Here is a 27,141-nt window from a genome sequence, read left to right on the forward strand (position 1 = left end):
AACTCTGGTCACCAGAAACAATGGATATTTACATTGCTTTATTTAATAGAAACATGATGGACAACGCATTTATCTGGGATTCAACTCAAGGTCCTAGACCTTTTCTTATTTCACTATTATAAGTGTCCTCAACCTCCACTCTACCATTCCCCTGCACTCTCTCTCCCCTTGCCTTGCTTAAGCTTTCTTCAGAGCTCTTATCATGCTCTGGAATTATAACATATTACTTGGGATTATATTACTTGTTTATTTGTTGTCCACCTTTCTTAGTAGGTTGTAAATGCCCCAGAGGAACCACTGTATCTTCAATCCGTGGAAGAGTCCTGGATGCTGAGAAATATTTGTTGAATGAATGAATATACACTCTTTGACCTTTGACTTAGCTACAGCACCTCCAGGAGAAGGTGACAGGGTGGTAGACAATCTAGGAACCAGGGACTCAGGAGCAACTGAGAAAATAAGGAAGATTAGACAAGAGAGAGAATTACAAAATAATTTTAAATGTTTTAAATGTTTGCGGGCCTTGGTTACGTGCAAGGCAGAACCTTGCATTTGGTCCTACTCTGAGGGCAGAACGAAGGCAAATGAGCAAACAGGACAAAGAGGCAGATTTAGCCTCAGCTTAAAAATTGAACTTATAAAATTTCTTATATTTGACCATCTGACCTACAAAAAATAACAATTTCACGTGGTTCCACTTAATAAACAAAAAACCATCTAATGCTTAGAAATGTCTAACTATAGAATGGGCTGCTAAGAGAGGTAGTGCGCTTTCCATCTCCAGGTGGATTTTAGTAGCGGTTTGCCATCAGAGGTATTGTAGAGAAGATTCTGGAAACTGGTGGGAAATTGTTTTGCAACTGTAGAAGCAGATTTATCATTATGACCGTGACTGTATTCTTGATTCTTAAAATATTTAAATGTAGCTCTTTTCATTGTTTATTTAGAAGTCTTAAAAAGCAGATAAAAGGCAATTTAAACCAATAAGAGGTTTAAATGATATTTTTTACATATCCATTTTTATTCATCACAGTAGTAAAGATGTGAAATTCATTATGTCACATACAGGCTGAAAATGTCAACTTCAGGGGTAGGAAGCACAGCACTGTGGAAAGGGCCTCGCACAGGGCCACACAACACTAGCCTGTCATTTACTAGCTATTTGGCTTAAAACGAGACACAACTTTTCTAAACGTCACTTCCCTAACCTGCAAATGAGCTCACTAACACCGGACTGGCTGTGGGGTTACCGAGTTACACAGAATGTGCCTTGGTGGCACTTGAATAAACAGTAGCCACTGTAATTACCTCTGATCACTCTGATGTGATTAGATCAGGTTGGTGGATAAGAGATGTGTGATGGCTAATAAACAGGTGCTCCTTTCTCGGTACCTCAAAGAACATGGGGTTCCAGGCAGCTGCCTGGACCAACTGGGTCCTATTCCTATGAAAAACCGTGCAATTTTTCATGGGGTGGTGAGAGAGCCTTCCATTTGTGCTATGGCCCGAGTTGGAGAAGCAAACTTGGGGATAATGGCAAGCCCCACAAACACAAGCCCATTCTCGAAGGTGAGGTCATGCAGCCCATCTTAAAAGAAATGTCTCCAGAATTCATTAAGGGAGCGCACAAAGCAGACATTCACAGATGAAAATCTCAAAAGGTCATTGGGAAAAAGACTGTTTTCTTTACCTTACAAGAGCGACTGACCTTATGCAGCTAATGGTCTCCTGTGTGACCACATGCTTAGGCAAGGCTGAAAGGGAAGCCTGCCCAATTAGGCCCGAATGAAAGGAGGCAGCGGAGTGACTGGAGATGGGAGAAAGAGCAGGGAAACGCGGTGTGTATCGGGTCAGCTTATTACCTAGCTCCTTACTAATCACCTCGCATGAAGCCCCAGCAGGAAATCATTTTGCGTCCAAGTGAATCACAGCTTTACAGAAATTTTATAATGAAAGAAATGAGCACTCTCTCCAAGCTGCTTACGTACTGCATTGTTTGGAGGGAAGCGGCTGCAGTCAGAAACATAAATAGGGATCTGCAGCATCCACAATATTATGGCACAAAAATGAACTCTGTGTGTGGGGTGTATGTGTGTGCATGATGCGGGGTATGGAGATGTGGGAGTGTGCGTATAGCATGTGTGGGGTGTGTATATGTGTGTGCCGTTGTACATGGATGTGCAGTACGTGTGATCTGTATTATGTGTGTGCTGTGTGTTGTATGTGTGGTGTGTGTGTGTGATGTGTGCATGGCACTGTGTGCATATGTGTCTCTATGTGGTGTGTGCAGTGTGTAGTGAGTGGTATGTGTGGTGTGCAGTGCATGTAGACAGTGTGTCTGTGCATTGTGTGTACTGTGTGTGTATAGTGTATATGGGGGGGGGTGTTGTGTGAGCTGGAGCATGCAGCAGGAAGGCAGGGTGAGGGAAAGAATGGAGACACAGAGGAAAGACTCTTTTCCCCTTTGATTTTTGACTGTTCATTCAAATTGCAAAGATTTTATATACTTTTGGGATTTCCTTAGTAAGTTGTGAAGTCAAATACGCCCCTTTCATAGAATGTGAATTACAGTTTTACCCCAATGACTTATTTAGAAAAGAAGACCTAGAAATCACGTGGTAAAAAGAGTGAGCAAAGACAGAAGAGAGTGAATAAGGGCAGAATAAAACCACAGAAGCAGTTCGGGACCTTCAAAGTGGACGCAGGGAAGGAAGCAGACCTGCAGAACCCCCTGGGAGATAGCCAAGTTTGCTGGAAAGATGCTACTGGGAATCATAGGCTCCCGGGTACAAATCCCAGATAAATCTCCTTGAGTCGTGTGACAGTGGGCAAGTGTTATGCTGTGCCATGCTTAACTGTGCCTATTTGTTACAGTAAGGGTACTGACACCTAGCTCTTAAGACGACTGTAAGGGAGCAGGCCTGGCATGAGATGGGCTCTTGAAACATGTTAGTTCCTTGTTTTTCTACTCTTCTTCCTTTTCCTGCTCAAGGGTTAGATCTCTGAGAGGTTAGCTGTATCGCGTTTTGAGGAGAGGTGGGTGGTGCTATCCTGAGAATGCAATAACGCCACATGCTGCAGACCTGCTGAAAATTTCTCAGCAATATGCCGCAGCCCTGCTTCCGCCTTCATTTCAACAGGCACCCAGAGGGGAACAGCTGATCTGCACAATAAAACTTTCTTGTGCATAAACAGAAAAGAAAAAAGCAACACAAATAAGAGGGGGAGGATTTGAGAGAACCATGGAGATTAAAAAACAGCCCTTCACAGCATAACCCTGGACGTGAGCATGTAGAGGGTAAACGCACTGATGTCATTTTATTAACTTGGCTTTGTGTATCTATTAATTGCAGCTGCACACATCTCGGCGGCCACAAGATGAATAAGGCTAGGTTCATGCTAATTCTTGCTGGAGAGAAGCAGATTAATCCCATTTCAAAAAGGCATCGATCACAGAGATACACAGAATGTTAACTAAAGGGCTACATGAAATCTGCTTGGAGAAAATCAATAAGCCCGCGTCCCACTGCACTGAGCTGAATAGGAAGAGATGGGGCAGCCAGAGGCCAAGGGGATAAGGCTGAGCAAAGGACTGGGGGATGAAAAATGAAAGAGGGGAGGAAATAATAAGACAGGGGAGAAGCAGCCATGGGAAAAAGGAAAATCATGAAAATTCAGGGTGAACAAAGAGCCAAGGGAAATGGAAAAAAAAAAAGCTTGGAAAACAGAGAAGGGGAAAGGAAACAAGTAGAAAGAAGAAGAGGAAAAAGGGAAAGCAGTAGAGAAAAGCAATGGTGGCGTTGGGCCCAGGAGAAAGGAAGTGAACCAGAGCAAAGGACTGAAAACTTAAGATTGGAAGTAGCGGGAAGACGGAGAGCGTAGTGACATTCAAGCCATCCTCTAATTAAACTGGGGCAACTGCTTTTCATGCGTCTGTGCCTTTGATTCAAAAAGAAAAACCAGCCTGAGAGCCGACTATTGTGAGGGTAATGACTTTGGGGGGACGTGGCCAGGGCTGCACATATTTACTGAATATACCCCGCAGATTAGGCGCCCTAATGTCAGAAGACCTGTCTATATGCAAAGTCACATCATTAGCATGTGTGCATAAGGCCTGAAGCCCCAACCCTACTGTCATCTCTGAGCTGGGCTCTGCAGGGCTGGACGGCCTGCAAGGTGGTAACGGTGGTGATTCCACCCTGGTGAGCCAGGCCTGGGGCAGTTGGAGCTGGAGGTCTGTCACCTCGGCTAAACAACAGTGGAGGGGTCGATGCGGAAGATGAGAGGAATAGAGTGAAGCAGGAGGGGAGAAGAGGCTGAGCATCAAGAGCTGTGATGCAGACAGCTGCAGAAAAAGCGGGCATTTAGGATAAAGCCAGGTATCAATTATTTATACTCTCCATGATCTCGATGAAGAATTTAAGGTGTGCCTTCCATAAGGGCTAGCTTCTGGCGTTCTCGCTTACACATTTTTGGTCTCTGTACCCTTCCTCATCTTTTTTCCCTGGTGAATGTATTTCCTCTTGTGCCTCCCACTTTCTCAGAGCCCCACTGGGTTAGGGAATTCCTCTTTCTTGCTCCCAATAACACACCAATTTTGCTAGTATCGTGGCATTTAATACGCTTCACTGGAGTTTCCTGATTCTGTCTTTCCATCCCTGGATCTCCTCCATTAGTCTGTCTACCTTTCCCTGCGCTGTGGCTACTGGTCCACAGGCTTCTTACAGGTAAAAAAAAAACCATATTTCAGCCATCATTATATCCCCAGTGCCTAGCTCAGGGCCTGTTGAATAGTGGTGATGGATCAAAGTTTTTGAACTGAAATGAACAGATTCAATCTCATACTCGTATCCTCATAATCCCACAGTTTGCGCCACTCATTACAGCCTCTTCCCAACACAATCGCTCTCATCATCCCAAGTCTCTGCTGATCATAGCTAGAAACGTGATTCTAATTCCTTCCAGGTCTCCTTGGCTATTGTCCGAATCTTGAATTTGACCCTGAATTTCTTAAATGTTATAGAATAAGTATCTATTTCATTTTATTGTGCCCACTGCCTGAACTCAAAGTTCAATCCGCAAATACAGAGCAGTAAAGTGTTAAAAGACCTGTTAACTGTATTAAATTCTGAGGGTAAAAGCAACCAAAAGAAAAGCTTCATGTCTTCTCACCCTGGTCCTTAAACTAATATTCACATTAACTCTTAAATAACTGGGGGAAAGAGCAAAAGTCACATTTCTTTTCCAGGGAGATTCAGCTAGTCTTGTAGTTTTGGAGCCACTTTCAGGGTGGGAAAGTGAATAAGTACAAGTTCAAAAAAGTGGCTTCATGGGACTCAGGCCGGCTCACTTGCACTTTGTACATCGGACTTTCTAGCAGGAGTTTATTTGAAACAAAGTTTGAAGATTATGGGCAATTTGACAATCAATTAGTTTGAATTAGTTGACTGATTCCTTGGGCTTTCTTCCTAAATTATTCTATGATCACGATTTCCTAAACTTCTAATAGGTCCTCCACTGGGTGACAATCAAGCCATATGATGAATACAAATACTTAGTGAATCTTTTTATGTGTTCTTCCAACCAAAGGAAAGTTGACCACCATATTGCAGTGATCCTTTTCCTACCTGGCTTTTGGATCCCTAGATTGCTTACTCCCTTCGGGAGCTGGGAGCCTGAGGTGAAGGAGCACACTCACCTCCACCATGTGCAGTCGTCCCAGGAAGCCATCCAACCGCACGAAGACCAAAGAAGACTGGAAATCCCACTCCCTGACTTCCTCGTTCTCTTTGAAGTATGTGTGGAGATTCTCCCTTCGGTCCTGAAACATCTGCTTAAAGAAGTTCAAGGTGTCCATGACCACTTGCAGTTTTGTCTGACTTTCTTCTACCTCACTTTTCAGGAGGTCTGCTGGGCTGAGACAATCAGAGGCCTGGAATATAAAGACATTACTGTCACTAAGCCTGGTTGAAAATACAGAACATCCCACAACTTTACCAAAACTAACTCTAACCTGCATAATTGCCAAGTAATATTTTTCAGAAACATGATATAGGAAACATCTGATATTCTCCTTAGCTCCACAGGTGGACTGGGACTTGGGGTCAAGCCAAGTAGTCAGTGTTCGGCTCAGGGGTGGGTAAACGACCAATCAGAGACAAGGAAACACCACAACTCTTTTGTTGGGGCAGCTGGGGATGGGGCAAGTATTCTTTCCCAGCTGTTCTTCTGGGGACTTACTGACTTTCTATGGTAAAATAATTTAACTGTAAAAATCATTTGAACCACAATTATTTCCCTGTCTCCAAGAGACTTGAACCTGGAAAGCTGTGAAGCTGAAGCTATTAGACAGCCATCTTTACCACCACAGGGATGGGCAGAAATAACTGGATCCTGATGATTTATCTAAGGCTTTATGGTAAGCCAGGGTTGAAGCCAGTGTTTCCTTGGACCTTCAAAGTACATGAAGCAATAAATTACCTTTCTGTCGATGCAGAAAGAGTTTGGGTTGTGTTTTCTTACACTTAAAACCAAAAGAGTCCTGGCGGACAAACATGGAGTGATGGAAGAGCCCTGGTCGGCATCAAACAACCTGGCTTCCAATCCTGGGTTGGGCGACCTTGGGCAACTTAGTTAACTTTCCCGAACCTTAGTCCACATCTTTAAATAATAATAACTAAATAAGGCTGTCCCTGCCCACCTACAGGGTTCAACTAAAAATAGCCACAATCATGAATGTCACAGCAATTTGGAGCCTGCAGTGTGCTCCATAGATGTTAGTTATTATCAGTTACTCTTTAAACTTGTTCATTGTTTTCTTAGGGTCACGGCTCCTTAGAGGATAAAGAAACCATTTGCAGGGGAGTGGGGAAGGTCACCCAAACGTCCTTAAGGCTTCCAGTTCTGTTTGCAGACACACTCAAGGTGTATGCTCCCCTGGTTGATGCTACATGAGTCTCTAAGAAGGAGCATATAGTGTGTGATCCAAGAAGCTGCCTCTCTGTAGCTCACAGGTCACCCTGGAAGCCTTGCCATGCGTGATGACATCAGAGCTCACAGTCAGCCCGCTACCCTCAGACATGGTCCTCTTCTTTTAACAATTGCCCAAATGGGGAAAGTGAGACACAGAGCAGATAAGTGACTTGCCCAGGTATCCACAGCTAACAAGAAGGGATGCAGGATTTGGCACAGGGCATCTGACTCCAGAGGCAGCATTCTTAACGCTAAGTTTCACGGCTGACTTAATACCAGTCTGTGGACACAGATCATTAAAGAGGTTGAAATTCACCACACCCACGCTTCATGAGACCCTGAGTTTTGGGCAGAGGGAAAAGGAAGACCTTCCGTGTATTCCAACACTACTGAAAATGTCTTCGTGTGTTATGACCTTGTGATTAAAATAAATCAACTGGGAGAACACTTTGGACCATAATCATTTCCCTGCCCTGAATAAAATGTACATTTTACTCTTCCCTGTGACTCGATGCCAACCAGCCCCCAAGGGGAGGTCACTGGGGATCCTGGGGCGGCCAACCTGCTTGATGAGAAGGTTGCAGATCTCCTGGAGCAGCACAATGAGCCTCCCCGGGGAGCGGTAAGACTTGCATGTGGCCCAAATCAGACAGACTACGTGGAGCAGAGGCCGCAGCCGTGGCTTCACCTCCGCAAACTCCAGGCCCTCTAGGGATTCCAGCTGGCGGCAGAGTGGCATCAGGTGCGTGTGGACGTCCTGCGCCTCCCTCAGAGCTGGAAGGAATTGAAGACATTCACCCTTCCCTGCTTGGGGCTCATCCCCACTGGGTTGAAGCCCTGGTACCTGCAAAGCGATGGCTACCATTTCTGCCTAAACTGAGAGAGCAGAGAGAAGGCTGGTCCCCATAAACTTTCTAGCTCTTATGAGGAAGCACTGAAACGTGCAGAGCCCTGGACAGCTAGGATAATGGTCCGAGGGGCCTCGCTTATAGCGTCCCTGTATCTGGACTTTGTCCTGGTCCTCTCGGCCCCAGTCTGGTGCTGTGTGTGTGCAAAATACTCAGTAATTATTTGCTGATTCCTTTGCTGCTGATATCTCTGAGGCAACATAAAATAGATGACAGAGGACAGATTTTAGTCAGAAAGATCTGTCTTCAAATACCAACCCTGACACTTACCACTTGTATGACCTTAGGTACGTTTAACCTCTCTGAATCTCAAAAATAAGCTGGACAGTAACTAATTTTATTAAAGAGTTCTTGGAAAAGTCTGAAGGTAGGACAAACAGAATCTTCATATCCAGCTAGCACAGTGCTGGGCCAAAGCAGGAGTTCCATAAATGGTAACGTCTCTGATAAATACTTGCTAATGAAGAATTTCATTGAGGCTTTATTAAGAGAAGTCACAGGGAACAGAGAAATAGTACAAACTAATGATGGCAAGTTCTGCTGGTTTTCAAAGCCAAGAAAATCTCCTACCATTTCCTTTGAACACAGCCAAGGACGAGAGGTGCCTTTCACCAATCATCTTGTGGTGACTGAGAGGGAAAGGTAGAAAAAAAACCCAGTAGCACCGGGTACCAATTCTGCATTGCAACTTAGAGGGGATGTAAAAGCCCACTGAATAAACTGCATTGCAAGGAGTGTTTACCAAGGCAGGTTCTTTCCCAGGCAGATCATCAGACACGAGTATATGACAGCAGATGGCCTTAGGTTATGTTATGTTATGCTCTGCATTCATCCTAAAAGAAGCTTGAAATATACACTATAGAATAAACAGTTCCAATATGCCAGGCATTATTTTACTCACTAGACTTATACCATCTCATAGAAAACCTTGTGAGGTTTTCTGTTACTCCCCTTTGTAAGTGAAGAAATTAAGACCTAAGCAATTCGCCCAGGTCTTCCTGTGAATCGACCAGCCCTGCCTAGCTGAGCAAAAGCAAGATTACCCCACGTTTATTAAGTTGATCCCTTGGCTTGATGGTTGTGAAGCTCACTACACATAGGAATTTGTAATGTGTACGTTTGTACTGTGTATCCCAAATGGAGTTCTGGAAAGCAGTATGTGAATTGATTTTTGAAAGTCAAATGTCACAGTAAATTGATTACAGCAGTGATTCTTAAATGCGGAAGCTGGGAGTATCACACTGCTGTGTAGGGGTTGGGGGTATCCGAATTCACCAGCCATTCTAATGAGCATATGCTCTAGCTTTCACAGGGCCATGAGAAAGTCTAAGACCATCAGGCCAGAGAAACCTTCTCTTTGTATCTTTTTTTAAAAAAGCAAAACCTCCTTTACTCATACAACAGGCACTCTACTGATGTTAAAAACACAATTATTTGAGGGTTGGTTCATCCAGGCCAGGGTGCAATCATCTTGGCTCACAAGGCAAATGAAGAGAGATGAACAGTTAGGCTCACACCTTTTAAATACTGTAACTATAAATGGCCAGTTACACAATGATGTCCAGTGGTTTGCTGATAAATCTTTAATAACAGGCTCTTCTGGGACAAAAGCCTTTATTCGTAGTATTTGCCAATTTCTGTAGTGTAAATATGTATTATTAATATTCACATGGTGCCTGATTTCAAGCTACCACCTGGACTTCACTGGCTGCTGGGGAGGAGGAGTTGAAAAGATTTGTGTACAGTGGGCTCTCATGAGAAACTGCAAGCCAAACCACGTCAGCTCCAGAGCCCCACTGGACTTCTTTCTCTTCCACAAACATACACCTACAAAAAGCCTGGAGGAGCAACCAGGCTGTACTATGCCAATACTGCCTCCTAGTGGCCAGAGATGAGACCTCCCTAATTAGTCATTATTGCCCTGGTTTTTTACCGCCCAGAGTACTGTTGCTTCCTGTTTTCCAAGTTTCTTCATTGCCCCAATCAATTCCACTTCAGATGATCTTGTTCCCACACCTTATCCTACAGTCTTTCAATCTCCTTCTTTATTTTTCGCGCTTTTTCACTTCACACCCAGAAATTCAGGAATATTTCTTTTCCTCTCCCGCTTGTCAGTCCATCAGTGAACCAATAAAAAACACTGATCGTGTAAGAACCCTGACTGATAAAAATAATGCAGATAGTGTATATATGTAGGATAAAGAAAGATAGGTTCCCTGAAATTAAATGAGACATGAGAAAATTAGTTGCCAGCCTCTAAAATATTTTTATTCCTTGAAGATCCCACCAAAATTTCTGACCAAGTCTCTACCTAACTCCTAATAAAAATTTCTTTTTTTCCATCATCGGAATTGAGTTACGTATTTCAAGGATTTCTATTTTTACAGTAGTGGTTATCTGGTACTATTATAATTCCGTGTTTCCCTGAAAATAAGATCTAGCCGGACAATCAGCTCTAATGAGTCTTTTGGAGCAAACATTAATATAAGACCCGGTCTTATATTATATATTATATGAGACTGGGTCTTATAGTAAAATAAGACCGTGTATTGTATTATATTATATTATACAAGACCAGTCTTATAGTAAAATAAGACCAGGTATTATACTAATATTTTACATTATATATTATATTATATTATATTATATTATATTATATTATATTATATTATATTACATTACATTATATTATACTGGGCCTTATAGTAAAATAAGACTGGGTCTTATGTTAATGTTTGCTCCAAAAGACTCATTAGAGCTGATTGTCCGGCTAGGTCTTATTTTCAGGGCAACAAGGTTGCATCGCTTTTTCTAATTTCTTTTCATTGCCATCATATACTGCAAAGAAATTTTCGAAGCTGGCATGGGGAACCAAATCTTTTATAACAAGTAATCAATGTGAATGATTATAGGCTATTGATGTATTAATGTGAAAAAATATATTTGGGGCTCTAAATAACCAACTCATAAATACACTTTTACTACATGTGGTTTTATTTCAGAGCCCCACATTACAGTCATTTGCATACCTCTCTTATAATATTCGTCATGCCTGCATACAACCATAGTATTACTTAATACTTTTCTCTGAATTGCCTCCCATTTCAACCTAAATAAAATCATATAAAATGAAAACTTCAAAACACTACGTAAATGGAAAACTGATATTGCTTGCCAAAAACAATTACGCTTTAACATATTTTTAAGTACACCTCTCCATACATCTCCCACAATCATCTGTCATACCAATAGTGATACATGTACCCCTTTTTGGGGACACCTGTACCATTTTAATTGAACTATACATTGGGAACAACAGTTGATTCCTCAGGGACACAAAACTGCTCAATGAAGCAATAAACTGGGGCCTCAAGAGGGACCTTGTTCCAAGCCTGCTTTATGTGCTGGCAGAGCAGACGTTGTGATAAGATTTTAGGGGCCAGAAAGACCTCAAAGACTAGCTACTCATGACAGTTCTAAGTTCAAGCGGTGAAGTTTCTGACATGCCAGAAACTTCACCGCTTGAACTTTTATCCCTGTAGCTGTGTGGTTTTCAAAACCCCACACCATGAGAGGGAAGAAGGTGAGATAAGGGATCCACCCAGGGTCTATGGATATAGGACACTCCCTCTTTAACAGAACAAATATATCTTGATTAGTTTTATATTTTGGACTTACACAGATTGTATTTAAAGAAAGAGTTCTGATAGAGAAAAAATATTTGAAAATCACTTCCTGGATTAAGCGTAAATCACATGAAATTGCAAATACCCTAAAAGCCCATTCTGACCTTCAACACTCAAGAGCTAGGAGGAGGTCTGAAAGAGAAAGGAAAGAAGCAAAGTGCACCAGCAAGGGGAGAGGGAGTCCTGAAAAAAATGTACCTACTTCTAATTATAGATTTTGCTAGCTTTGCAATTTTGACAAGGGCCAATCTTGTCTGGTGCTCAGATGGCCAGGAAATTGCTATCCTATCTGACAGTAGGAATGGAAAAAGCAGAATAGAGCTAGAAATGGAACAGAGACGTCTCAAGGAGCGGGGGCAAAGGGACCTGCATTGCAGAAGTGAGCAGTAACAACATGCGTTTGTGCAGTGTGGTATAGTCAGTAAAATACACCCATCTACAATGTATCACAACAGCCTAGGGAAGTAGGCAGGAAGTTACGTTCTATAACCATGGTACATGCTAAAGCTCAGAGAGGTTAGGTAACTTTCCCTGGGTCACAAAGTGGTGGAAATGCAAGTAGAACACAGCGGAGCTGCTCTCCTACTTCTAGATTCGGTATTCTTGCCACCATGCCAGATTGTTTCAGGCTGAAATGTTCTAAGAACTTGAAGCTGCTGAAATCAGGGAGAGAAGATAATTCCACACTAAATAAAAAATTCAGGTCAAACGTATTTATGAAAATCCTGTTCCTCACCTGCTACAACATCCCTGCACATGGCTTGGAAAGCTGGGAAGTAGCTGCTCTGAAGCTTGTCCAGGAGTCCTGCCATGCGCCTCACCTGTATCGACCTCAGCTGGTTATAAATGTATTCCAGATCCTCAGACCTGCAGCACCATGGAGAAGGGTGAATCCAGATGAACCTCAGGAAACTCGGTCACAGTGTGATGACCCACCCTCAGATGGACAGACAGGAGCCCTGCCTCAGGGTGCTTCCACAGAGGCTGGCTCCAGCCCAAATAGCTAGGGCATCTGTTCCCAGAACAGGGAGGGCAAAAGCCTCTGTAGGGAACGTGGTTCAAAGGGGCAGCTCCAGGAGGTAACAGCAGGGAAAAACTGCTGTGACCATCTGGTGGCTCAAAACCTTGGCAGCTGGAGGTCATTAGCTCTTATAGTAAGGTTTAGGGTGGGGTGAGAGAGGTGTTAGAGTGAGGCTGCTGGAGAAGGGCCCTACAGAACCAGTGGAATGGTCAGAAACCAGGGAAGAGGAGGGGTATCTCAGTATGGCGGCCCAAACAGGGCTGGACGCATGCTTGGTCATGTGACACGGACAGTCCTCATTCAATGCAAGGACAGGGACATCTGCCTCAAACATTTGTCTATCCCCTCTTGAGTAAAAGATTGATATGCACAATGATAAATAGGAACAAGGAAATGGGGAGGTGGAGGGGGAGTCAGTAGGTGCCATAGTTCGGTCTTTCTAGAACTCTGTGGGGCTGGGACACAGGGGTTAATGGGCTTTCTAGCTCTGCTAATGACTAGCTGGGACCTAAGACAGGCTATTCTGCATCCAGCTGTCAAAACCCCTCTTTTTCTACAGATCCTTACAAAAAGTGTGTGCATACAGCCTTGACTGTCCAAAGAGAAGGGAGTAGACAAGGAGGAAAAAAAACCTGTAAGAGTTAATTAATTTTTCATGTAGGTAAAAGAGCTTTTGAAGACGTGTCAGTAGATACACCAGCTATAGTCTAAGAAAGGGGCAGCTGTTGAATCCTAGGGAAACTGTACACGTCCCAGAGTATAGAAAACTGTACTGACCCAAATGACACTGAGCTGTCTGGTCTAGGGGGCATGAGAAACACCCGGTGGTGGCTCCCCCAGCCACTACCCTCTGTAAGACACCTACCTACTCCTCAGGGTTTGAGCATGTACCTACCTGCTCTTCCAGAACTGCAACTCCAGCTGAGGGGTGGGATTCTTCCCTGGCAGCAGGGGCTGGGAAGACTCTGTCTTGAGGACCACCTGTATTTGGTGGCTCCACTGGATTACTGCAGACTCAACGGCATAAATGACTGACTTATCTGCAGAATGCAAGCTGTGAAAAGCACAAAAAAAAACAAACTAATACAAAAACCCCTGAAACATTGGAAATAATTCTGGGTATCCCCCAAACCAGAATCCCAAGTTTTTTTAAAAAAATGAGGTGGGAAATTCCATCTAGTCCAGGCATTCTTAACTTTCGTTGGAGAATAGGTTGATGAGCAGTCAATGAAAAGTACGATATCCTCTCCGAGACAAAATGCTTATACATGCATGTACACAATCATTCATACACGATTATTCAAGACTCAGGGGTTCACCAACATTCTCAAGACTACTGTAAAAACAGTGAACCCTTTCAAGTCTTTCTGTCAAGGCAGAAATGCACTGGATACTCACACTTGCTGGCTCCACTGGATAACTGCAGACAGAAAACATTCGAATGGACAGAAAACATTTGCATGACCACCCAACCCTTGCTTGAATTCCACCAATGTCAGCCAGCTCCCAACTTGACAAAGCAGTGCATTCCTCAGGAGATCAGCTCTCCTTGCCAGAAAGTGTGTCTCTGCATAGAACCACGTCTAGCTCCCTGTGATTTCCTCATTTTGGTCTTAGTTCTGACCTCTGCATCAAGAGGAAATAGGTTATTTCCTCTTCCATGAGGCAAACCTTTAGCCACTATTAGCCACCTTTAGCCACTATTAACTTGGCTTTGCCCTTACTTCTTCAGTGAAGAATGAAATTCCCAAGCATTCCACGTCGTACGCCTTTTCAATAAGCAAGCAGACAAACAAACAACCAAAAAGCAGGAATATTTTGGAAGAATTTAAAAACCAAAAATACATTCTGGTTTCTCTTTTTACTAAGTCTTAACTGAAAACCGTTCATGCCAAGAACTCAAAATACAAATAAGAAAGAGAATCTATGGTTCACATTTTCATGTCAGAAAACCACCTTCACTTAATTTCATCAAATTAATATTTGCTGAGCAATGATATGGCACAAGTCATGACAGAAAGTATTAAAGGGAGAAGATACTCACCATCCTGAAATATAATCCAGTCTTTAGGGAAATTATCAAATTCGAACAAAGGGAGACAAACTCAGCAATGATTATGTACACATAAACTGAATGTTATGTTAAAATATAAAAGGAACAGGAAAAGGGTAATTTGAATTTATTTATTTTGAAAATTGAATCTTTTTATGAAACCACAGTAAGTTTTCCAGTCAAATTATATATGCAGCAAATTACTTCCAATAGCAAAAATTCATTATAAAGTGCATTGCCATCACATGAATTTCTTATTCTTCAGATCAAATCATGGGCCCTGAATGCGCAATGATGACAGTAAGACACTCGGAAACTCTTGGCATTTGGGCAGACTGAGCTCATGCAGGAAGGCAGCCTGTTGCCACAAACACATAGAAAAGCTGGGTCGTCTCAGGCACTTTGTGGCCAGCTGGCATTTGGGAATTTGCCCATCTTGTTTGATGGAGGTCATCCAACTTGGTAGTCACCCACTGCAGCTTTCCTTATGATCTCCTTCCCCCAAGTTATCCTTGAAGGTGAATGTCTAGTGTATGCTGGACATCAGCCGGCTTTGCATTTTGACTCTTTTGGCCAACCTCAAATCTCTCCGGCTTGGTCATAATAGCTACCATTTATTAAGCTCTATTATATATTTGGCACTGTCCTAAGAGCTTGATGGATGCCATCTCATAAGAACTCTGAGTATGAGGTTGGTTCTAAGGTCATCTCCATTTAACAAATGAGGAAACTGAGGCTGGGAGAGATCATAGGACTGCTTGCAAGTCACCTGGCCAATAAGTGGCAGAGCCTGGATTAAAAGCCAGGATCCAGGGCTTTGCACTAAGTTCTATGTAATCAATGCCGTTTTATGTCAGATACTCAAGGAAATGACAGAGACAGCGGATCTGTCATGGTCCTCCATCCCTCCATGTTGCTGTTGAACCAACAGAACATTTTAAAATTAGGATCGAAACATTAAGAAGATGGTTTTCTTACTACTACCAACCGAGGTTTACAATGAAATTGTCATGGGCATTTTTACTTTGGAGATTCAGCAGATGAATGTCTGTGTTTAGGGAATTCCCTCCACTTTCAGCATCCTGTTAGGAGCCACCTGCACCCTGAGTAGAATATAATAAAATATATCATTTAGACACATAGTCTAGCTTGAAAGAAAAAGAACAAATCCTCATGGGACAAAAACAAAGATAGCTGGTAGTAGGAATAGTAAGTGGAAGCTGATGGTGGATATCACTCCTGAAAGGACGAGGCTGGGGTTTTAGTACCTATTGGGGCACAGGAGGCAAGGACTTTAAGCTCCAACGAAGCCAGATTTGTTTCTATTTGGAAAAAAAAAAACAACCATCCTCAGGACCTGAAAAATGTCTCCAGCTACTGGGGGAGGTCTGGAAATGGCACAAGAAACAGCAGAGTGAGTTCTGTGACACTGTGTGCTGGGTGGATGCTGGGAAGTGGCGTGGCTGTCTCCCAGACCAGACCTGGGTCTTTGCCAATGATGAGACACTGTCCTGGTAAGCAAAATACTGAAATCAGTGTGGCTGCTCTTCGCCCTGAAATAATTCTGGGGGGAAAAAGGTCATGTTGCTCTGATAGCCTTAAAAGACTCAGGACGGAGGAAGGGGGGCAAGGATAGTAATTAGGACAAAACACACAGTTCGAGGACACTGGCAAAGAGAGCAGACAGTAGGCTTGTGGGCAGAACAAGGAGACTTTCAGAGTCAGGAACAGAAAAGTTGTAAAGACAACAATCAGAAAACCTAGCAGCTCACATAGGAGGCCCATATGGCCAGGCTGGCGGTACTTACCTCGTCCCGCTTTCAGAATCCACAAACTCCACTTTTTCTGAGCCTACTGGAAGAGGCAGCAAAGTTTTCCCCCTCACTTGTTGAAGGAGAACCAGGAGGTCCCACTGGAGGCTGTGGGCATGCTGCTGGACATCTCGACATACCACGTGGGGCCAGTCTAGCTGATTCTTCTCATTGGTCAAGACAGGGGTAACCACCTGTAACAGAGGTGCCGCAGGAAAGAAAGGCAGGTGTTCTAATTCTGAGACCCGAAAGAAAGACTATTCTGAGAAAGACTCAGAAAGCTATACACAACCTTTTCCAAGTCACTGTGCAGTAAAGCCCGGATATGAAGAACCAACAGTACGTACTACCTTGACATCTGGTAAAAGCGGGAGAGCCTTGAATAGCCTATCACAAGCTTCCTTCCCACTCTGCTCCTGCATACAAGGTCCCCTCATCAAACAGCCCTCCCGGGCGGCTGGATGGCTCAGTGGGTTAGAGCGCGCGCTCTCAACAGCAAGGTTGCCGGTTCAATTCCCACATGGGAGGGTGGGCTGCGCCCCCTGCAACTAAAGATTGAAAATGGCAACTGGACTTGGAGCTGAGATGTGCCCTCCACAACTAGATTGAAGGGCAACGACTTGGAGCTGATGGGCCCTGGAGAAACACACTGTCCCCCAATATTCCCTAATAAAATTAAAAAGAAAAAATGAAGAGTTCTTAAAAAAAACAAACAAAAAACAGCCCTCCTTATCAAGGGGACCAGGCATAGTCACGGCTTATCCCTGTGTAGTGGGCTTCAGTTCCGCCAGACAGTGGATTTATTCAAACAAGCCAATCCCATCCTCCCACAGGAACCAGAGGCACCAATAAGCTTTGACAGTACAAAGCTTGCTTTCCATAGTCCCTGTTTGTTCTCTCCATTCCCAAGGGCAACCCCCATGTGGCCCTGCATGGCATGGTGTCCTTCTCCTCTGGGCTGTGAGTATATGTAATAACTGCTGTCAGTCTCATCGGACCAGTGTTGTGTATTTAGCCATCCCCATAATCCTAGGGCAGGAATCCTTACCTAAGCAATAGGGTGAACAGGAAGTGACTGAAACAGTTACAAAGGCCAGAGGCAGAATATAGAATAAATGCAGGCAAGGATGACCACGTGCTTCCAGATGGTATGAGGAGGCATCTTTACAAACCCAACATAGTTCCTCTTCTTTCGGTACCCATCTCCTGCTCCAGAGGTAGACATGTGAACAAACCTGAACGTCTCTCATCTGAACTTTTTGAGGAACAGAAGCCTTGCCTTTTCTATGAGCCTGGAGCTACTGGTGGCCAGTGTGCTACCACATGGAGCCTCAGAATAGGGTCAGTATGGAGAAGAGGGAGTTTACAGATGGAGAAAGACCAAGGCCTACGACGCCATTTGAGCTCCTGAATCAGGCTGCTCTTGAACTTTCTGAGCTAGTTTAAATTGAGTTTTCTATCACTAGCAACTTAAAAGTTGTAATTACTATAACCCACTAGGAACCTCAGCCTGCCAAGAGCTCACAACTAATGGAAAAGGAATACAAGAACGAAAAACAGAGGATCTGGTAATGTGACAAGGAACTACTAGGTCAATAACGAAAAGGAAACATGGACTCATATAGTTGGTTGGGTTCTATATATGACCAATAAGTCTGTGCAATTATAAAATAGAATACCTGAATTCCACAGGTGAATTCCAAGAGAATGGTCCTTGCCGAGTCTGTCTGGCATCAATCACTGAACTGAGAATTTACCAAGAAGGGAACAGAGAGCTCCAAGAAATAAAATGTCACAAATTGAGCTCCACTCAGATTCACTTAAGAAAGAACTCTTTGGACCCAGGGCAGAACGTCTAAGAGGGGAGAGGATAAACAGTAATTTCCCTAAGATCTCAAAGGCAGGGACTGTATCTTATTTGATTTGATCTTTATATGTGTACAGTCCTCCTTCAGGTCTGTCATACAGGAAACACTCAACATACGTGCATAGAATAACTGAATGTATACTGTTTGAAGAAAAAGTGGTAGGTGGCTTTTGGTTGGATTTTGGAGGGCTTTGAGTGATAGAAAGATAATGAATGTGAACTCTATGAAATTAAAAGCCACTCATCCATTTATTCAATGAATATTTATGGAGCATCTACTATATGCCAGTACTGTACGAGGTGCTGGGAAGGTACATCAGTGAACAAAACATACAAAGATTCTGACCTCATGAAGTTTATTTTCTAGGGGAGAAAGGATCAACAAACAATAAGAACTATGGAAAAATATAAAGCAGGTGAGGAGAATCAGGAATATGAGGTGGAGGGGTTGCAACTATAAATGGAGTGATGGTTGCCAGATGGCAGACGAGGTTGGGAGTGAGTGAAAAATATAGTATATTGTTGACTGTATTCCTTATGCTATATCCTACATTAGGGGTATAGCATAGGGATATAGTCAATAATACTGTAATAACTATGTATGATGTCAGATGGGTACAGATTTGTTGGGGTGATAGATGGAAAGGGTTTGGGGGCAGGGTGAAAAAGGTGAAGGGATTAAGAAATACAAACTGGTAGTTACAAAACAGTCATGGGGATGTAAAATAAAGTACAGGGAATATAGTCAATAATATGATAATAACTATATATAGTGCCAGGCGAGTACTAGTCAGGGGGATCATTTCCTAAATTATGTAAATGTCTAACCACATGCTGTACACCTGAAATTTATATAAAATAATATTGAATGCCAACTGTAATTGAAAAATTTAAAAAGGGAGGAAAAGGTGAAGGGGAATTAGATGTCCAAATTTCCAGGTATAAGACAAATAAGTCATGGGGAATATGGTCAGCATAGGGAATACGGTCAATAATATTGTGATAGCATAGCACGGTGTCAGATGGTTGCTGCACTTATCATGGTGATCACTTCTTTACGTATATAAATGTTGAATAACTATGGCGTACACCTGAAACTAATATATTGTATGTTAGCTATATTTGAATAAAAATCATAAAATAAAAAAAAATAAAAAGATAAACGAATACTGTCTGATTCCACTTATATGAGATACCTAGAGTGGTCCCATTTATAGTGACAAAGTAGAATGATGGCTGCCGGATGCTGGGGAAGAGAGAGGGGGAGTGTTGTTCAGTGGGTGTAGAGTTTCAGTCATGGAGGGTTCTGGGGATTTGTTGCACAATAACTTGCATGTGGTTCATAATATTGTACTCTACACTTGGAAATTATTGGAAGAGTGAATTTTATCTTATGTGCTTTTCTGCCACAATAAAAATATTACCTTAAGTATTGTTTCATTATCAACCATTCCTTTTAATTATAGATGGATCTTAATTCTTTCACTCAGTCCCCTATTGATTAACAATCAGTTTGTTACTATCTCTTTCAATGCATGTCATTCGGGGTGGCCTGTGGGATCTCAGCTCCCGCTCCCCACATAAGAACGCAGGACATGATTAGGCCAAAAAGGAACACCCACGGAGCCATAGATAGGGGAGTCATACCACTATAGTCTCGCTGGCGGCCGGGTTGGAGACACAGGAAGCAGGAGCCACACTATCCACAACCTGCCATCCACTTCTCTCTGCCAACGAACCCCACTTGCTAACTGCAATCTGCTTTTGCTAGCTCAGCCATCGTCTTGCTAGCCCCCATTTGCTGCTAGCAAACTGCTGTAGCCATAGCAGTTATATTAGTGGCCAATGGCTCACTGGTTACAGCTGACGGCCAACTAGCCCCAGCTGACGGCCAACTAGCCACAGCTGATGGCCATTTACTACCTGAGCCAGCACCTTTCCACGTGAAGCTGAGAGCCTGGAAACTGCACTCCTGGCTCTGTCCCCACAATGCACCAACAAAAATTCCTGAACATTTGAGGGTTTCAATTACTTTAAAATTACCTTTGCTTGCATGACGTACCTTGGCCTTGACACAACTGTGGGATTGACCTGCTGTCCCCCGCATACACTAGGTGTAGTTTCATGTCTCAACCTTTGTTCAATCTGCTCCCTACCTGAAAGTGACCTTGCTCTCTATTTATCCTAATCCTTCTCCTGTGTTCAGGAGTCAGTTCAACACTTGAGGCTAAGCATGGCTCTCACACCATGCATATATCTCTTCCCTGAACACAGTGACACTTCTTTCCATGATCATCATTTATAAGGGGATTTGATCCAAGCTTGGATTCCTGCAGGGATGGTGTTCAGCCAATGCACAGCAGTAAAGCCATTCCAGTTGTTAAAATACTGAAATACTTCCACATCTAATGAGAAACCTAGTTTTCCTGGGCCCCTGAGTGCTCCTGTGACCCCATACCTTTCCCTGAAATTCTCCCCTCCCCCAGCCTCCTAATAAAGCAACAAGAGGCCTAACAGCTGATGTAGCAGGAAGCCTGTAGGACCCAGGTCCAGCACTGGGGCCAACTTTAGGTAAGCTCTACCTCTATCCAATTCAGACTAATTTTAAATACTTTCAATATTTGATTCATTTCATGGGTTGGATCTTACCTTTATTTCTTTGGTATTACCCACAGCAGATATCACATGAAACATCATATTGCCAGGACTCTGTAAATACTTAATTCATAACTTGCAAGATTCAGGGCATCAAGTCTCCAGAAGCACATTCAACTTACAGGGAAGTGTACTCCCATTCTAAAACGGCCTAAATGTCCCAAGAATCTCTCTTGAGCACGCATTCTGAAATCGCCTGCAATCTAGAGGTTTCTGCTCTGGTGCCACCAAAGCATTCCATAAGCTACATCTCTGGAGATCTTCCTCCCTGAGCTGCAGGTAGACCCCTAATAATACCTGTTGGACATTTCCAACTGGATGCCCCAACTTAACTGGGCACAGGACGGACCTTCGGTTCAAGGTTGTGTAATGAATGAGATGAAAATCAAAACCAAACCCCCTCCCCTAACTCTTTCCCAGACGTAAGTAACACGGTTCAAAGCCTTTCCCTTCACCTCACTGGCCTAATAGAAATGCCCCTTTGGTGACCACTCTGGTCTTCCCCAGAGTCGCTTTACAGGAAAGATGAAGATCTATAAGCCTTAAAAAGAGGTCAGGCCCCAGGAACTCTTTAGACTCTGGCTTCCCCTTGACTTTGGCTTGAACCCTGAGCAGGACTGAGCCAAGTCTCAGTGCCCTCCCATTCTCACTCTTACCTGGCCCCGACTCACACTTCCCCAGCTCGCCTCTCAGGTGTCACGCACCCCGGGTCTCAGTTTCCACACGGCCCCGCCCCCCATCCAATTCCTTTCTTCCGGACTCGAACTTGGCTGGGAGTTTCCGCTCTCCCAGGGCCCGCCCCTCCCCCAGGGCCCCGCCCCCGCCCGCCCTCCCCCGCCACCTGCAGCCCGAGCGAGGTAACCAGCCCACCCTCACCTCCGAGAGGAGCGCAGCCAGATACTCCAGAGGCGCGGCGGGCACGTCCCCGCAGAGCACCGCGCCGCGGAAGCTATTGGGCCCCGGCGACTCGGGCCTGGTGCGCAGAAAAAAAAGCCCCTTCGTGCGAGGCGGGCCGGACTCCGGTGCCAAGTCCAGCGTCGGCCGCACCGTCAGGCCCCCGGGCCCGGGTCGCACCACCAGCAGCGGCCGCGGTCCCTCGGCAGCATCACGGCCCAGGAAGGCGTGGAGCAGCTGCCCCGCTTCCGCGGTGCCCGCGCAGCGCTCCCACACTCCCGCAGCTGGCCGCAGGCTCTGCGCCACGTAGGCCCCCAGGAGTCGCCGGCGTGGGTCCGCGCAGGGCTCCTGGACCGCGTTCTCCCCGGCCAGCGCAGCCGGCTCCTGAGCGCTCGGCATCGCGCGCTAACTTCAGCTGCCCCGGTTTCCCTAGCGACGGGGACGCGGCTAGGACTCCCTCCTCCGCTCCCCTCCCATTGGGCACGACTCCTGGCCCCGCCCCTTGCAGTCTAATAAGGTAAAAGAGGGCGGGCAGGGGAAGAGGTGGGATCGCGTTCGCTGTTGCTAGGAGACCAGCCGACGCCCCTATGTAGGGTCTCTCCTCTTGGATGGGAGGTGCTTAAGGATAATTGTCTCGGCCAATGGTTTACTGATGAGGTGCGTGGAGGGGAGGTCAAGGATATAAATGATGTTAAGGATACTGCTGGCTAAGGACAGATTAAATTCTTTAGAGGTCTCCAGAACCGTGAACATATTATGGTTCTCCTACTATTTCCCAAATGTGTAATTCAAACTTTATAAAAACAATGTCAAACCATAAAATAGATGTAAGGCAATTCAATGAAGTTTTTAATTTCTTTTCCATGATGACTTAAATACGTTAGGGGTTATTTGAACATTTGAAATATACTGGTGTGACTGAGGAACTGGATTTATTAATTTTAATTTTAATTAATTTAAAATTAAATAGCCACAGTGGCTAATAGCTATCATATTGAACAGCTCAGCTTCAGCATTCATTTTAATATAAATCATTAAGAAATAAAATATTTTTAGTGCCCTGCTTTGTCCATGACTTAAGTGTGTGCTTAAACTAACAAACAGTGCCTCTAACTCTGATCACTTTGATTTCCATGAGCATGCCCCCAATCAGTCCTCACATGCAGCAAAATACTATTAAATATGTAGGATGTTCAGAGCCCGCCCCATCCTGCCCTGGGTCTGGATTTCGTCTTCAGAAAGGGATAATGTGAAGCACCTTTCTTGACCTTAGAAATTAGCATTTGTCACCTGATTAGGATGTAAATATGTTGACCTTTTGCAATGCAGGTAAGGTGAGAATGGGACAGGGAAAGGGACAACCTGGGCAGCATGATTCCTGTAGGTCTAAAATAAGATTCCCTCTGCCCTACCATTCTGATTTTAGTTGCCAATCAGAGACTGCAATTTCTGGGTAAAAAGAACATTTATCGTGGGCTTTAAAGGAATATTAACAGAATAAGCGCTTATCAAAGGTAACTGTGCTAACAAGAACCCCTTAAGAAAAGCTAGAGCTGGAAGGTAAAATGATTGATTTCATAATAACTGGGGCACAGGAGGTGCTATGATGAAAATGTTCACATTAGAAAATGAGCCTTTATGTTTATAAAGAGTGTTTTATCATTGCTAGATTAAACAGGCCGACCAACTATGAGTGAAGAGACAAAGCAGAGGCACTAAAACGACTTTTAAGATGAATTTCATAATTAGCATTTCAAAAAAAGCATTAGGGAAAAACAGAAATGTTTGGGGGCTTCCTACACATATAGTTTTCTAACATTTTGCTTTGCACATAGGAAGGAATCATTGCCATTTTAATGTGTAGGGCCTCCAAATATGTCAGTCCTGCTCATATTTTGTATATAGAGTGAATTCAGGACCATCAAGTTCCTGCAAACCTTTTAAATAAAGTTTTTACCCCCACCATGGACTATTTTGCCCTTCATTTTCTTTGTTCCTTTGGTCAATTTACATAAAAACAGAAACACAGGAATCTCCTGTGGAGATGACAAAGATATCTGTCTGAAAGTGAGGTATCCTAAACACTGGCAATCCCAATTATTGCTTTTTTTTTCCCAACACCATACCTTAATCTCCTTTTTTCAGAAGGGGATTCGTGGGGGGAGGGGAAGATAAGAGGGACTTCTATATAGGATTTATTGAAAACAATTGACATTGTCTTTATTTTATATATTTATGGTAAAAAATAAAGTAAAATGTTGCCTATTACTGTGTAACAAATTACCCCCAAAGTTAGCAGCTTAAAATAGCAATAGCCATTTACTATCTCGCATAGTTTATAGTGGATGGAGAATTTGGGAGCAGTTTATCTGGGTGGTTCTGGCTCGGCATCTCCTATAATGTGTCAGGGACTGCATCATCTAAAGGCTTGACTGGGGCTGGAGGACCCGCTTCCAAGATGGCGCTCTCACATGGTGGTGAGTCCGTGCTGACTGTTGACAGGAGGCTTCAATTTCTCAGCAGATGGAGCTCTCCTTTGGGTTCCTGAATGAGCATTCATAACACTATGGCTGCCTTCCCCTAGACCATGTTATTTAAGAGAGAGCTAGACAGAAGCCACAATGTCTCTTGTCATATGACCTAGCCTTGGAAGTCACACACTTCATTTCTGCAATTATCCTATTAGTTACAGAGGTCCATCCTATTCAGTATGACAGAGAACTATACCAGGGCATGGACACCAAGAAACAAGAATCCCTGGGTGCCCCCTTAGAGACTGGCTACTACAAAAGGTGTTAAGGAAGATATTGAATTTTTGTTATGGTTCAGATGAAATAATTTACTTTTTTAAAATTAGAAACCTGAAACTGCTTCCACAAGCATAATATTTTTTTTATATCAGATGTTTTCCTTGAAATGGCTATGCATAATTCCTGTTCAACACTTTTTAATAATGGTCTCTTTCAATTCTGGATATCCATCGTTGAGAAGAAATTTGTGCACACAAGCAAATAAGGCAAAACTTAAAGCCTTTTATAATCATTCAAAAATGAGCAGTTGACATTATATTTACAGAATCTAATAGCTCTTTCTTTTCTCCCTTGACAAATGTTACATTAAAATTTCTTGTGACGAGGCTGATGGATACTGAATATAAAATCAACCTTTCCATATTAAATATCTCAAAATAATGAAGTTTTAATTCAAAGAATATGCATGTATTGTTATAGTAGTCTCCCTGCAGACATCCTGGATGCCACTAAATGAAGACATCAGACACAAATGGGAAGATGTATTTGGATACATGTACAAAAGGAGAGTCCAGACTAATTGGGGCTCCATCCAGGAGACGTGTGTAAGAATACTGATTGTTGGCATTGTTCACAATAGCAAAATCATGGGAAATAAACCAAGTGTTTATCAATGATAGAATGGATAAATATTATCATGTGTACTATTCATATAATAAAATACTACACAGCGGTGAAAATGAATGGACTACAACTGTATGCATCAACATGGATAAATCTCAAAAGCGTAATAATGTTAAAAACAAAAAAGGCAAGTTGCAGATGAATACATTCAGTATATTTATTAGAAGTTCGAAACCAAATGAAATAAACAATATTTTGGTCGACACACACACATATGTAGTCATCTAGAGAAAAATAAAGGAATGATTATCATAAAATTCATATTTTGATCACTTATTGTTGGGGACAAAGAGGTATGGTATGATGAGGGGCACACGGGACTTTATATGTTACTGGTAGTGTTTTATTTCTTAACATGGATTATGGGTTTTCATTTTTTCATTTGTCTTCAACTGTACATATATATGATGTAATTCTTTGTATGTATGATACTGTGTGTCTACAATATATGAAGTATCACAATTTAAAACAAATAAAAAAGGATGGATGTGCTATTTATAATACTCCGAATATCGTGGGGCAATTCATTTCAGTTACTAGGAATAAATGCTAATAATTCATTAGGTTTATAAAATTACACATCAAATATCTTTACATTTTTAGTTGATTAATTTTACAAATGTTATAATGAAGTCTATGACTTGGTGGTTTCTTTGTCATCACATTCAATAGGCACTGTTCACCCCTATTTACTTTACTTCTTGGTTCTGTTCAACCTAAGAAGTTTCAGGTTTATTGTGACTGAGTGTAACCGCTCTTGTTCTCGTCTCTTGATTTCCATAAGCATCCTCTTATTCTCTTTGACTACTCTCTTTTTGCCTCTTTCTTCAATATTGGTACTGCTTAGACATCTGTTAGAGCTTCTGGTCTTCTCAGTTTAAAACCTCTCCTCGTGTGAATTTATTCATCCAAGGCAGCAATTTTTCCCTTAGGGGCTAATGGCCCCTAAGTTCGTATTTCCAGCTCAGAACTAGGTAAATATAACATTTTTGAGTGATACCTATTTTCCCCTCAAACCTCTGCAAAAATTGTTCCATTGCTTCCTGAAACTTAGTGATGGAGAGAAGTCGAAAGCCAGCTTGATTTTTGTTCTTTCATAGGTAACCTTTTGAAACTACATGATTGTTGAAGAAATTTTTTCTTTCTTTTTATTTTTATGATTCAAAAAAAAAATCTTTTAGGGTATAGCTAAAGTCCCATTAAATTAATTTTTGCCTGAAATCATGAGAGCCCATTTGGTTCTCATAATGATGTGTTGCTTCACAGGGGGAAAGATTGTTCTGTGGAATCGTTGATTACTACTTATTTTTCCATTTGCGCTTTCTGGTCTGGTTTCCTGGTAATGCAAACTGATAGAGTGTGCTAACAATTACAAGTAGGGGATACATTTTGAGATACTAATTGAGGTTTTGTTCATTGCTGTATGTTTTGATGTTGTCCTGTGGCTCTTCCCTTGGTGGGTTAGTGACATTTAATGCCTCTGGGGAGTGTGGAATAGTCCATTGAATTCCTGAATGCTTTTAAAACACCTAGCAGAAGCAGTAGCCTTGAAAGCTATGCTATTTCCTTTCTTTTCTTTTATTATTGTAAAAGTCAAGCACTTAAGAGGGAGAAAAGGTTTATGTTGTATTGTTCATTTATTTTAATTGCAAGAGCTTAGCGTTGAATATAACACCACACATTCTGGAAGAGTGAGAGGTTACAATGTATATGCTAAACTGTATGTAGATAAGAGTGCATCACAATATGATAAGCAGCTTTCATTAAGAGGAGACAGAAGAACTCTTTCTAGGATGGGGAGAGAGGCTGAGGAAGCAAAGAAGAGGACAACTTGGATATG

At 42.9% G+C, this 27,141-nt stretch overlaps 1 protein-coding gene across 1 annotated transcript in view; it reads right to left on the minus strand.

Moving 5' to 3' along the window:
• DNAH9 (dynein axonemal heavy chain 9) overlaps positions 1 to 22,289 on the minus strand; it is a 319,243-nt gene extending 296,954 nt beyond the window's left edge. Inside the window, exons 1-6 of the mRNA XM_081027600.1 lie at positions 21,850 to 22,289; positions 16,449 to 16,645; positions 13,483 to 13,641; positions 12,303 to 12,433; positions 7,535 to 7,746; positions 5,699 to 5,932 (exon numbers count right to left, since the gene is read on the minus strand). Coding sequence (XP_080883726.1) covers positions 5,699 to 5,932; positions 7,535 to 7,746; positions 12,303 to 12,433; positions 13,483 to 13,641; positions 16,449 to 16,645; positions 21,850 to 22,266 — 1,350 coding nt within the window. The 5' untranslated portion in view covers positions 22,267 to 22,289. The remainder of the gene's footprint in view (positions 1 to 5,698; positions 5,933 to 7,534; positions 7,747 to 12,302; positions 12,434 to 13,482; positions 13,642 to 16,448; positions 16,646 to 21,849) is intronic.
• Between the last annotated feature and the right edge of the window lie 4,852 nt (positions 22,290 to 27,141).

This window comes from Rhinolophus hipposideros (genome assembly GCF_964194185.1).
Source record: "Rhinolophus hipposideros genome assembly, chromosome: 20".
Lineage (NCBI taxonomy): Eukaryota > Metazoa > Chordata > Mammalia > Chiroptera > Rhinolophidae > Rhinolophus > Rhinolophus hipposideros.